The sequence below is a fragment of the Lutjanus erythropterus genome, chromosome 13 (assembly GCF_056507025.1).
Source record: "Lutjanus erythropterus isolate fLutEry1 chromosome 13, fLutEry1.hap2, whole genome shotgun sequence".
Taxonomy (NCBI): Eukaryota; Metazoa; Chordata; class Actinopteri; order Lutjaniformes; family Lutjanidae; genus Lutjanus; species Lutjanus erythropterus.
Genome location: NC_139329.1, coordinates 6959126 through 6973738, shown reverse-complemented (window position 1 = coordinate 6973738; position 14613 = coordinate 6959126). Strand labels below are relative to the sequence as shown.

General features: G+C 39.4%; 1 protein-coding gene across 3 annotated transcripts in view; it reads right to left on the bottom strand.

The window, feature by feature from the left end:
• The window catches only part of kiaa1549la (KIAA1549-like a), a 167539-nt gene extending 155441 nt beyond the window's left edge, over nt 1-12098 (bottom strand). For 2 of the 3 annotated variants that reach the window (XM_084734595.1, XM_084734597.1), the window contains exon 1: nt 9624-10113. In XM_084734595.1, coding sequence (XP_084590721.1) covers nt 9624-9870 — 247 coding nt within the window. In that variant the 5' untranslated portion in view covers nt 9871-10113. Of the gene's footprint in view, nt 1-9623; nt 10114-12042 lie in introns of those variants that run through there. The other variant, XM_084734596.1, reaches the window with a different exon arrangement.
• Nucleotides 12099-14613: the final 2515 nt, after the last annotated feature.

Below are 14613 nucleotides of genomic sequence, written 5' to 3'. Positions count from 1 at the left end.
CTCAGAAATGTCTCTGTTCTCACCTGCTCTAACATAAGCTGCAAACGTTAGCATTTCCAGCTAACTAACACTAGTGTACTAGCTGCAGTAAGCTGCAGTCAAACTTGTTAGATACCACTGCATCTGCATTTGTTGTGTGGAGTTTTGAGGAGGATGTGGGCTGATGCAGAATCAAAGTGGGCCGTCGACGATGCATCTCTCTCTGGCTCGCTGTCTCAGGTCTAAGCCGCTTAGCTTAGTTCTTATCCTGGCTGTCTTCTACAATCAAGGTCTGGCTGGGTGACCTGCCTCAAGGTCCGCAGCACTACTCGAGTCTCTTTGCTTCCTTTTCCCTCATTAATGAGAGTATTTATGTCATCTATCATGTAGATGTACCTGCTGTATTTCACCATCCGACCAATGTTTGCTGAGATGTAAGCTAGCTTTAGCCTCAGTCTTTTAGCATTAACGTTATACCATGTGTGCAGCTGTCAGATAACTTTACATTTACACTTTCACAGGGTTCTTGTTTTAAAACGTGTCAGATGGAAATATGAAAGCGTCGACTGGAGACTTCTCATCTGATTCAAGTCAAGTTAGCAGTAGCTTACATCAGCCAGCTACACATAAAATCTGCTTGTGAGTCATAATTTTAGCCGACAAAATCCACCGTCATCAGCTAGAAATGAAACGTTGCTTTTGTTTACTTCTAAGGATTCACAGGGCTCGTGTTTCTACAATTACTCCAAACTTCGATGTTAAATCTGACAGTGTTATCACCATAAGCTGCATCAATGGAGTGCAAGAATGAAAAGTTTGACAGGCTTAGCAGCAGCAACTAAGGAGGGTAGTGCTTAGCGTACGGTCAATTAAAGATTATTTTCATTTCATTAATCTGCCAGTTATTTTCACTATCACTCATTTTACTATAAAATGTCAAAAAATTGTGAAAAATGTGCATCGCAATTTCCCACTGCCCAAAGTGACGTCTTTCGAAATTCCTTCCTTTGTCCAACAAACAGTTCAAAGACTCTTCATTTATTATCAATCAGTCAACTAACTGACTAACCAACTAATCGCTGCAGCTTGCCGTTGGATCCAAACAACATGTGAAAACACCAAAATCACACAATAACACAAACTGACCAATCATGGCACCAGTTCTGTGAGGTAAAATTAATGTCAAAAGGACTCTGGTGGCTTTGAAGTAAGCAAAGTAAAGTAGTGAAAATATTCTAAATACAGCGCACACTTAAACTATTGAATTTTATAGGTGGCTAAAATATGTTTTGCTGTTGACCCTGTCCACTGCAGTACATTGCTTCACTTCCATGCTGGTGCTCATGAGGAAGATGTCAATGAAAACATGATCTGCCACATCTACACAGTCTTGAGAAATGGTCTAAAACAGCTAAATTAACAGCTTTTTTTTACTAGATTTTTTTAAGCAGTTATGAAAGTTTATTTTCACATACATATATGTGGATGCTTAATGAGATACATATCATGTATGCATTTTCACTTCTTCAAATTTCCAGAGGGTTTAACACACCTGATCTCAATGCCAATCATTCCTATGAGCCGGACTTGTATTGATCCTGTAATCATAAATTCAACATCAGTGTGTGAATCTGTCTGACTGCCTGCTCTCTTTCTGTCTTTCTCGTATATGCAGTTAACACAACAGTAGCATTGCTTTTCTTCTGCAGTATCACAAGAAACTTTTTTGTTGTCTTGGTACAGGCAACAAACTTTTAATCAGGTTGTGAGTGTGCAGAGTCTCAGAGCCCTGATCCTCAGCCAACTTCTCCACTCTCAGAAACCACAGGAGACAGACAGGAGCCAACCTGTACTGTACCTAATCAGCACAATCGATCACTGTAATTGATGACAGCAGATAAATGATATTCAGCACACGATTTATCAATGTGGCCAGGCAGCCATTCAAGTCCTCACTTTCCCGCCCAGGTTATTGACTCCAGGAGTTTGTCCGATCCCTCTATTTAAAGCCAAGAAAGTATAGTAACAAGCCATTTTAAGCTCAGCCAGTAAGAAGATACATCATTTTGTTTATGAAAGCCATTACAGCACCTGCTTCAGAGCAGTCAGCGCCGTTTTTTATATGATGAAGCACATAAACTGCATTATCATTTCAGGCTCCTCCACAATCAGAACCAGATCAAAACGTGCCAAAAAGTAGTAGGCGTAGAAAATGTACAGTGTCAACTGTCAAATTGTAAAGGCTGGCATGGATAAGTTTGAAGGTTTATCAGATGCCAAAACACTGCAGGTGATTTATAACAAAAAGTTAACGAAGTGACAATCATTTAGTGTTCCCTCTCAATGATCGAAAAGAAAACGTGATTGCGGTGGGGTGGGCGCCATTTGTCTGAACACAGCCTCACTCTGAATAATCAACAGATCAGTTTTCTTTGGTAGAAAGAAACTTTTCACATTTAGATTTCTTTTCCTAAAGCTAATCAAGTAGGCTAGTTTTATTGACTAAACCTAAACAAACTGCAACTGAAACTTGAAAGTAATAATGTTTAAAAGTCCTGTACTCGTTCATCTACACATGTTCCATGTGCACAAAGGCTTTGCGGCAAAGTCTATTCAAACTCTGGGGCAAGGTGTAAATAGCTGAAAAAGGTGGCTATTCTCACCCCTTTTTTTGTTTATAATACTAAATGGAGAAAAAAGTTTTTACTGGTGTTTTGATGAACAGAACCTTTGAACATTGTTGCCCAAGACTAAAAATAGGATTTTTGTAAAAAGCCAATCATAGAGGGTCTCTGGTGAAATATGCATTTTAAGTTGACAAGTAGGTTAGAATGCTTATTTTATTAATTTTAGACTTTTTAATAATGTTCACCTACCATATCTGTTGATCATTTTAGACATTATAGACATTTTTGTGCCTAAGTTTGTATTTAGATGCCATTTAACATTTGACACACAAACCAAGGTACTGAAAAACTGAATTTTTTGGTGTCCATACAGGTGTCATATTGGCAATATCAAACATTTTTGAACAATGTCAAGCCTTAAATCTTTGACTATATCAATCTTAGCATTACTACAGTGATACTGTTTAATTACTACTGTATATCAGATTATTTAGATATGATCAGAAAAGCTGTAAGAGGTGGCTGTTGTTGTTATTTGCTTTTTTATGGGAGGAACGATACAAAGAAAAGACATCTTCCATTTTGCCACATACTCTTGTTAATTTTGAACAAATGAGTTACTGGCTGCAACTCAATATTTTAATCTTCCTTTATTCTCCAGACCCTTCCGGACACTACTTCTACATCTACATTGTAGCAAGAAATGCCGTCATGCTGCTGGTTTAACTTGGAACTGTTTTGTAGATATCAAGGACAGAATGATGTGAGAAAAGGGTCACACACACAAATGACATTCAATTCTGCGAAAACAGCAGCAGCGCTGACTCAGACATTAGCGGAGAGCCGGATGTTTAGCAGCTGGAAGGGTTTGAGTTCAAACCCCACAAATGTTCTCCCAGTGCTCCAGAGAGCGTTTTATCTCCGCTGGTGTGTCATCGGACGCTGATTACTAGGCAACAGACCTGACACTTACTCAGATGTTATTTCAATCCCTGACTGACAAACACAGACACACAGTGAGAAAAGTACTAGCTGCTGATCTGTTCCCATGGTAACACGGACCAATAGATCTCAGCTATTGACTGAGGATGAAGATCTCTGTAGACCTATTAAAGAAAACACCTACACACACACATTCTGTGCATGCCTGCAGACACAAATGCTAACACACGCATGCATAAATCACACACATACACCAGCCAGGCATCAGCCACCAAAACCTCCTTTTTGTTATAAATGGAGACAGAATACAAAAATACAACAGGAATGTTTTCTCTCTAAAAAGACCTGAAACGGCTGAATGCTTGAATAACCAGGTAAGAGAAAGTCAAATCTCCCCGAGCCATGCTGTGGAAAAGCTCGCTCTTAAGTGCCACAGCAGCATGATATAAAAGAGGATATGTTAAGAGTGAGTGGGCGATTTGCTCTGATTTAACTGGGGAGGCTGGGCAGATAAACTGTCTTTTACCAAATACTTTGGCAATCTTCTCCATGTTCTGTATCTCCGCTCTCGCTCTAAAATCTGCGCTTAACAAGGGGGTATGCATTTAATACATCTGTGCTAATCATGCGGGCACAGACATCCTTTATTACCCTCAGATGACACCCTGAGAAGTGGCAGCATGTGTTAGTAAGAGGAGCCAGGATTTCATTATTTTCCAATTTGAGAGTTAATAAGAGATTGCTACGGTCGTACAGAGAGACTGTTCGTCTGACTTCCTGACTCTCAGCATGCAAGTTAAGCCAGTCAATCACTTTAATACTTATTATATGTAACCCCCTGGGTCCACAAATGGATATTTTCCGTCTTTTCTATTTATATAACCATATAATGTCTAATATATTCTTTGAATGTCTGCATGATACGAGTTGGATAAGAGTGATATTGAAGTTGGTGACCCTTGATTCAATGTCTTTCCTCTCTCTCTCCCCCATTTCCTGTCTAATGCTGTCCTATCAAATAAAGGCTGAAAAGCCCCAAAATAATCTAAAAAAAAAAGGGTAAAATTGAAAGTGTTGTGTGAGTTTTCAGCTAACTGCTAATGTTTAGCTAACAGCCAGGTTCTTATTGAGCTAGACCAGAACTTAATTCGCTTTGATGCACGCTGTCACCAAGGTAACGCATCTGGACTTTCGTCTTTATTAGCTTTGATGCTTACCTACAGCCAGCACCTTAATGGACATCATCAACACGACAACAGGTACGAGGAAACAAAATAGCGCACTGGGTGGCGAGGTAAAGCCAAGCTGCACCTCTGGGGACGAAGGCAGAGAGGCTGTCTTCATCAATTGTTGAGAAACTGGTGTGAAAATTCACCTTCTCTGTGGTAAACTGGACTTCTGAGGGTGAGTTACTCTGTTTCATGGTCACATTCAGCAGCCATCATCTTATCTGTGACCCAGCCCACACCAGCCACGATCAGGCCTGCAACTGGGGCGAAACTTCAGTAATTTTGCGGCATTTTTCTTTGTTTTGATTGGTGCCTGAGCCTGCCAATACTGCATGTGCATTTCTCTATGGTGAGTATTTTTAATTAACATTAGTTTAACTGAAGTTGTAACAGTTAAAAGTGCCCTTAACACACATTTTCTGAGTCTTTACTACTGTTTAAGTGAAGCCGAGTAAAGTTTTTGCCCACTGATGGGAAAAGAGAGAAGCCCTCGACTGTGTACTGGCTTATGTAGGATTTGTATATACAGGTAAACTGGCGGTTGTAATATTTTTATTTTATCTCCGCTGAGGTCTAACTTTGGTTTAATAAATGTTTTATTTTGAAATGTTAAAATGTTTCAAGTGCTTCCATTACTAAGGACCATTTCATTCTGCTTTTGTCCAAGTTTCTTTATGTTGTCCATAAAGGCAAACTCCCAAGGGTTTCCTTCAGGCCAGATAGAGTGCAATTATTATCATATTCACTTTGTACGAAATGTGATGTCGGGATGTTTAAAGCAGAGCAGGGATCAGGGAAGATTTAAGTTTTTTGTATGTGTGCACAGTGTACTATGACAGCTAAGGTATATACAGACTTTTTGTCTTACAGCTGCTATATAGAGAGCATCTTTGATTTACACGTTCACTATCATTTTTGAGTGTATTCTTTAAATTCTGAACTTTTTTTTTACCGCGCTGACACAGGGTTACATGCACTGAGCAGACACACACAGGAAGAGAGAAATCCTCCCCACAGATCATCACACAAGGTGATATTTTTAATTTAACTGTTGCAGAAGTGACGGCCCCTTTATCCAGGAGCACATAAAAAGCTTTAAGGTTATCAGCCCCATGTGTGATTATAAACTAGTGGGATCACATGTTGACCGTTGTGCTGTTATGTTATGTCACTCATGCTGTGTAAAAGGACACGCTGTGGCGGCTTCATGCCAGAGCTGCATGGTTCAGTGTAGAGCTGCAACAGTTGATCGATTATTAAATTAATTATTTTGATCATTGATGAATCAGTTTGAGTGATTTTTTTAAGAAAGAAAAAATCCAAATTCTCTGGTTTCAGCTTCTTTAATGCAAATATTTCCTGATTTCTTTACTCTGACAGTAAACTGAGTATTTTTGAGCTGTGGGACAAAGAAGACATTTAAGGATCTAATCATGGGCTTTGGGAAACACTGATTAATATTTTTTTTCACTATATTATAGCATTTTATAGACCAAACAACTAATCATTTAATCAAGAAAATAATCAACAGATTAATTGACAGTGAATTTAATCATTACTTGCAGCCCTAGTTCAGTGTAAACACACAAAAAAGGGCCACAGACTCTTCACACATCTGCACTCTGAAATGCAGGACTTCTAGGCTGAGGGACACCGTCTTTCCTGAGGACATCAGACAGATCAACAGATCAAACCAACTGCCGCTGCATCCCCCTCGTACCTCACCATAACAATAACTTCACTTTACACACATAAACACTCACTGCACTCTGCACATTCACAGACATTCACAGCCATTCTGCTCATGTATACAAATTTTGCATATACTTTTTTATATATCATTTATACTGTTTATTGTGTGTTTTTGGACAATGTATGGAACATGTGTATTTGAAACTAAATATTGTAATTTGATGTAGTGTTCCTTGGTTACTTTATTTAGGTACTTTCTTCTTTCTCCCCCAATATCTTTATTTTTATCTCTTGTATTTTTATATTCTCATATTTGTATTTTTTTATTTTAAGAGTGCTTTGATTGTTTAACAGCATTCAGCATTCATTGTATAGGGAAACTTGTTTTTAACAGTGCATATGACTGAACTTTGCAGATCTTGAGCAGCCAATGTCTCCAAACTTCTGCAAATACAGCTATTTAAACTTTTAACTGGTGGTCGACCGATGTGGGTTTTTTAAATGGCTGATGATTAATCACCAACTATTTTGACAATCAATTAATTGGTTTGAGTAATTTTTTTTATGAAAAAACCTCAAAATTCTCTTCATTCATTCTTTAGCTTCTTAAATATGATTTTTATTCTGAACATCTTTTGGGTTATGAGCAAAACAAGACATTTGAGGACATTAGCTTGAGTTGTGAGAAACACTGATCAACATTTTTCCCAACTTTCTGACATTAGACATTACAGACCAAACAACTAATCAATTAATCAGAAACATGTTACAGATTTGTATTAATGAAACAGAAAAATGCACTGGGTTATGGCAGTGTTCCTCAAACTTTTCATACCGCGTTCCACCTCAGAAAATATTGAGCTCTCCAAGTACAACCTAACTTTTGGAAACTTCACTGGCGTTTCTTAAGTAGCCAGTAGCAAAAGAACATGGTTACCGTCATCCTCTTCACTTTCAACACACCAGCTTCAAATATTCTCCTCCTGATCTGCACTTCTCTTCATAATAGCTCCTGTTTGGAGCTACAATTGCAGTGTTTTTGAAGGGTTTATTTTAGCCTTTCCATTTTACCTCTGCTTATTATACTTGCCTTCACAGTTTAGCTCGTAACTACTGGTAATCATGGATGACATATGGGCGTGCTATGTGCATGACTGTGACTATGTTGCAGGTTGATATTGAGACAAAAACACAAGAAATTCAACTTATTTTAACTTACATTTCAGTCATCTCATTTTTTTCATGTGTTTTCTGTCAAATTTTTTGCAGCATTTTGATTGCATAATATATTTAATTTTAAGAAAATATTTCTGGTATTCCTCTGCGAACCACTAGCTCACCACAGTTTGAGAATCTAGGGGTTGTGGTGCAGATTTCAGAACATGACTGATATTTATCTAAGAGCATGTCAACCAGTGTCAGTGTGTCATATTATTGATTATGACATGATATTGAACATTAGGCAGTGACAGTTTTACTTTAGATTTGCTGTCATTTAGGATGACAGGAGAAATGTGTTAACATTTAGAGAAGACGATCACAACCGAACAAAAGTTTGCAGCAGGATGCATGACTGTGCAGCGCTCCAGGCTAACTTTTTCACAGCCTTCCCAACGATGTCCAAAAACATATTTTGTATGGTTGTCGACAGACTCAGTTACAATCCAAAGAACCAATCAAATCACACAGTCATCACAAAACAGGAGTTTTTCGTCCACTGACGCAACAGCTCTAAAGCTCTCAATAAACACTGTGCCAAAATAGCTTGGTACAGTGAAGCTCAAACTAATACAGCAGTCATAGGGAGACATGAAGGTGCAGAAACGTCATGTTAACTATGTTCCATAGATGCCCATAAACACTGTTGGGAAGTAGGTAACATTAATGCTTTTGGACTCTTGTTAATGTGAGCCCACTTGTTGAATCAAGGCTATGATTAGCCCCTTAGCAAATGCAACCAACTAAATCTAACATTGGGAATCTTGTAAGTATTAAATCGATTACGAATCCAAACATGGATTTCACAGTGACATCCCATTAATCAACACAAACATGACTAACAACCTCCTCCAAGGTTTTAGATCAAAACGAAATGTAAATGACACACAGTGACGCCTGGAGGTTGGTTGGGGTTCAGTTTTTTTGCTGCCAGAGAGCTCAGTTAGGAACCGACCAGAGCTTTAAAAACCATTAAACATAATCCTTTAATAAAACCTCTGGGCGAGTCCAAATATTTTGGAAATCATAACAAAATCACGCCAAAACAGGGAACAAAAAATAGATTTAATATATATTTGCTGTCAAAATGATCACAACCCCTGTCTGTTCACTGAAGTGTAACAATGTCTTGTCCTCTTTAAGAGCTGTAGTCAAAGCAATCTGACTGAAACATGTGAACGTCTTTGCTGCTATTTTTGTGTTTTCCTCAGATGACTGTGAAGACACGGAGATCATAAATTATTTATCTGTGCCGACTATGAAACGTCCCCTATGGATCTTGTTCGAGGTTGGCGACCTCGAGGCTCAATTCTCCATGAATGAATTAAAAAACAAACAAAAAAAAAGTTTCCCTCCTTAATGCAAAGAAGCGGCTGCGGTCAGTGAGATGAGATGTGGCGGCGCGACCCGGTTCGGCGCAGCGCGGCGCAGCGCTGCGGTCCGCCGTGCGCTCCGGCTGCGTGTTTGGGGACGTGACATCGGTTGTGAGGGCCTGTATGCGACCGCACCGCGGTTTTAAATGCATATCGAACATATTTAAGGAAGTCGGAGCATTAAATCAAATTAATAAAAATATATAGGATGTGAAAATGACAACAAAGCCCTCAGAGATGTCTGAAAGAGCTCCAGACGCATCAAAATGACTGCCATGTCTTATACAACCCAGCTGTTGTCTTTAGTGGTTATCACTTCCATCAGTCAGAGTCTGATTAAATCTTCATACATGAATCTTCTCTTAAATTGACTTATACATATCTGTATTAATAATATGATATATAGGGTGATACTGAACAGGCTGGGACTGGGATGGGAGTCAGAACATTCAGCACTGCTCAGGCTGCTGGTCCTGTGGTTTCAGTGGTTTATTTGTGTGATTATACACGGAATAAATGACCATTCTTACAGGTTGGAAGATAACACAGCATCAGTGTCTTACCGTCAGAGGCCGAGGAGCTCTGCATCATCAGCACCAGCACCGCGCCGACGGTCACAAACCACCGGGCCAGCATCCCATCCAGCGCCCGCGTCCTCTTCCCGTTCCTCGGCAAAGAGACGGCCACCATCCCCGCATTCAGGATCCATGCCGCCGGAGAGGAAGAGCGGGGGTCTCCATTATGATTCACCCCTCCGACCCCGGGGCCACTGCTGCCGCTGCTGGAGAGGAGCGCATGTTTGGGAGCCATTGGTCAACCAATTAATCCTGGATGGAGAGCATCTAACGGCGCTGCTGTGGTGAAAGGCATCCGATCAACGCGCCCCCGGTGCGGACAAGCGGGGCTCCGCTCTCCATGAGCCTGCAGGCTGCGGGGATCGAGGAGGAAACAAACAGATTTGTAATTTTTCCTTTACGCGTCTCAGCTGTGTGTGTGTGTGTGTGTTTGTGTACGTGAAGTGTGATGTCCCTACTGCGACCGCAGAGCGCTCCCCATCTCTGCTGGAAGCGGCATCAACGTACCGACACTACACCGGAACTCTGCTTCTGCTGCCTTCAAAATAAAGGCGTGCAGTTTGTCTGGAAGCGCATGTGACAGTTAAAGTCATAAAGGGGCATGTCACTGATTTTGCACAGTTAAAGGGATATTTCTAATTATTTGACGTGGAGTTGTTGTTTGAGCAACAAAATAAATTTTAGCCACCAAAAAAAAAACAGTATCAGATTCATCAATATCAGCTTAGGTCAGATTCACCAAGGTCACACAATAACACTTACTAACCAATCAAGGCAGCAGTAGACCAGCAACTCCTGTGTGCTGCGAGGTAAAAATCATTGATTTCAATGGAATCTAGTTGAGCAGGAGAGAGCGATGTTTGGTGTAAACAACGACAGTTTCCTGCTGGAAAAGGCTGTCTGACAACAAGGTAAACTGTGAAAATACTCTTAATATAGGGCACACTTAAACTAATACTGATTTTATTTTAGTTGGACATTTTTTTCAAGTGGCTAAAATACATTTTGCTGCTTAACCTGCCCACATCAGTACATTGATTAGCTTCCTTGCTGGTGCTCCTCTCTGCTTCTCTAAACTAGGGGCGTGTAGGTAATACACTGACTACTGTCAGTACATCATACAACCCCACATCAAATAATTTTAACTATCCCTTTAACTGTGTAAAAGCAGTAAAATGCCTCTAGGTGTATCAGCAAAGGTGATGCAGTCGAGTGCAGGGCTGCTGGTGTGAGCAGAACCGTCTGCAGCTCACCGTGACAAAGACAAAGGATCTGGTTGTGGATCTTAGAGCCAAGACAACAATGACCCCCCCACTCTCATCCAGAGGGTTAGAGTGGACACTGTAGAGGATAACAGGTACGGTACACAATGACAAGTGAACAGGACTGTGCCAGGAACACTGAAGGCCTCTACAAGAAGGGCCAGAACCGTCTTTTTTCTGAGACGGCTGAGGTCCTTCAACATCTGGCGGACGATGCTCAGTATTTCTGATCTGAATTCAGGTCAAACAGACTCAGGGTGCTACTATTGTACATGCTGACTCACCGGAAAGCCTCTGCTACACTAAATGAACCTTACTCTCTCGTATCATTATGGCTGCTGTGATAAAAGAAGGTCTATTGGGCTGATATCAAGATTAACTTGTAAAATTCAAAAACATATTGTCTGATACTGCACTCTGAGGTAAAAACAGTACAAATAGGCTAGGGTAAAAAAGAAATGTTTCTACACTGACTAAAACTTAAATTCAGTGGTGCTTTTTTCTCTGGTTAAAGGTGAAAAAGATCAAAGGTGCTAAAGCCTTTAAAGACAGCTGCAGGTTGTGTTTAGCATCCATTCAAAGCTGGAGCTTTACACTGTTTGAACAAAAGATTGTGCATTTATAATTTGGACCAGTGAACCTCTACCTGGTGTGCATATTCATACACAAGAATCCCAGACTCATTTCAACCATTTTAACCATTTATTGACTGACTGGGATGACCATAGTACTTAGTAATTTTGAACACATAATTAATTGCGATTATTTTGATCGATATTGCAATTGTGATATTAGAGAGAATGCTAATTTTTATGTCACTGTTTTCATTTAAAACACCATTATGGTGCGATCTGTACCAAACAAATACACAAATATGATGTACAAATTTGACATGCTGGCCAGGACATCACTGCAGCACGGTTTTTCATTTGACATGGAAGTTTGAGACACGTTTTGTATTTAACACATATTGCACCTCCTCTGATTTGAAAATTGCCATAGGCCATACTGCAATTTTGATCAAATTTAAATTGATAGATGAACGGATGATAGGATGGAATGGTTGAGATGATCTCAAAACAAACATAAATTAATATATTGCCATAATAATTAATAATAAATAAAATGCACATGAGTAAGCTTACATTATTAATGCATCCATTGAGGTGAACAGACACTCCTACAGGTCCTCATAGGAATCCTGTTAGCAGAAACATCAGTTAATACAGGATATACAACTATACCACCATCATCATCATCTTTTACTTACACATTTAGCTCATCTACAGGTTAAGTGCAACTGGCTCCAACACAATATCTAGCATGCATCAAACATTTCAGCTTACTCAGGTAGATAAATCAAACATCCCCCAAACATTATGGTCTCTTAGAAAGTCTAATACACACAGTGACTTTGGATGTATGTCATGTCAGTTCAAAGTACACAGACAATAAGTTCATTCAAACAAACTGGTTGAAACAATCAAACAAACTTACTGGTGTGGCAGCAGGGTCACAGACACAATGACTTCACAAACCACTCCCAACTTTATATAACCTCCGCCTTCTCCAAACTCCTCCCCTGTGCACTGGCAGGTGAATCTCCCCACCCACTCCTGGTCTCACAAGTGAGATTCAAGCTAGAGATTTTTGAACACTGTTAGTTTTTCACAGTTTCTAAAACACTAAACCCCACTCTCTGAAGCAAACGCTCAGTGCACTAAAATCCATTTATCTCTAAACTCTAAACACATTTTTATTTGCTATGGCACATTTTGCACTGTGATGCACTTGTGTTGCAAAATGGTGAACATGAGCGGCAGAAGCTGAACACAACTACAACACAACTGTCATCATTTACATTCAGCTCAAAATTCCTCACACTCCTTTCTAATGATGTGAATTACAAATGTCTACAAGAGTTTGCACAAAAAACTGGAACTTTAAATGCAAAACTCATAAACCCATGTTTCAAATCCCTAAGTTGCATGCAACATTGCAGCACAATTTCTGCCATATATTCAGTTTTTAATTCTATGTAAATCACATTTTTTGCAAAACGCTGCAGGTAGTACTCTGCATAAATGCAACATTCAAAATTACAGTAAAATCTCATGTGTTCCTCTGGAAAGCAACGCCAATCACAATGCCAAGCTATATTACTGAATGTAATTCATACTTTCTGTTTTGTCTCCACACATGTTGCTGTTGTGTTTATGTGATATTTACGATGTTCTCTTCTGATTTTCAGTTCAAAATGCAAATTTTGTAAATGCATGGATGAATTGTCAGTTTTTACAATGTGAAGAGAAATATTTTCATCGGTGTGCAGGACTGTTTTGTGTTGTATTTGATCCATATATTCATGTACTGTACCCTGACACAGTGGTTTCCAAAGTGGGTGGCCGAGCTACTGCAGAGGGAAATACAGAATGAAACAAAGTTGAATGAATATGATTTATGTTTGGGAAATAAACAAATAAAAGTTAACAGATTGCATCCCTCCAAACTTTATTTCACTAAAATGAATCTTTTGAATCTTTTTTTTTAGCAGTTCCAAACTCAATTATTGTTAATGATTGATAAAAACTGTGGGGTGAGGGGGGTGGCACAAACTTTTTTTGGCTTCTGAAACGAGGGACATGCCAAAAAATAGTTTGGGAGCCACCGTCCTAACAATATCTCTAAAAAAACCCGGGTCATAAAAAAAGTAAAAAATATGAAACAAAATCAGATCGTATGAGGCATGCCTGTGCTTATGGTGACAAAGTTGTGTTTTTACTCATTTTTGTACATGAAGTGATTCATTTTGCAAAAGATCTGAGGTGTTTTGCTACATGTGTGTTTGACAAAATGAGCCGTGTTTTCACAATCGAGCCTAAGCAGTTGTAAGAAACTGTAAATGCCTGCATGGTCTATGACTGTAACCCATACATCAGGAAAAATGTCTACAGGTGACTTGACCTGCAGTGATAGACTTGGACTTTTGTCAAGTCTTCTTCCAGCACGGAGAGTTTTCACCCCCTAAAATGTTGCTTGTGACGTACATGAAGTCCTCTGATCTGTTCCAGTACAAAATCAGGATACTGAGCCAGAATGAATCTATCATCTGTATTACTTGAAGTACTCGGGACACAATATGTTCTGTACTTAACTGTAAATATGCGTTTTTTACCCATTTTTCTGAAAATTCAAAATGCATTTATACACACCGAAATGTTTTCCTGTATCTCCATGTCCTGAACACTTTTTTTTTTTTTTATGTGGTGTATAATGACTGTTCAGCTGTGTATATATAATGACTGGATGTGTCTATGATCTGAAAGCATTGTTGTGAATGTAGTTTGAATATTTGGTTTTGTGTTTAGAATTTTGAGAAAATATTGGAAGGTTTAAATAAATGTGTCTTAGCAATTGTGAAAAATTGCAATACAATATATTTTTTTAATTTATTTATTGTTTTGTTACTTTTAATGTGTGCGCAACTTCCGGTCTTGTTGAGGCTAACTGGTGGCTAACGCTAGCTTGACGCAGCTCGCAGCAGGTAAAGACTGAGGCTGCTGCGTGAAATTGTCAGGGACAGACTCCTCATAACGGACACACTAATGACCCCCCAGCTTTAAAAACTGAGCCGAGAGTCCAGACAACTGACTGGAGTCTTTGGTTCCTCTTTAACGTGCCGTACATGAAGGAGCAGAGGTCTAATGACGATGTGT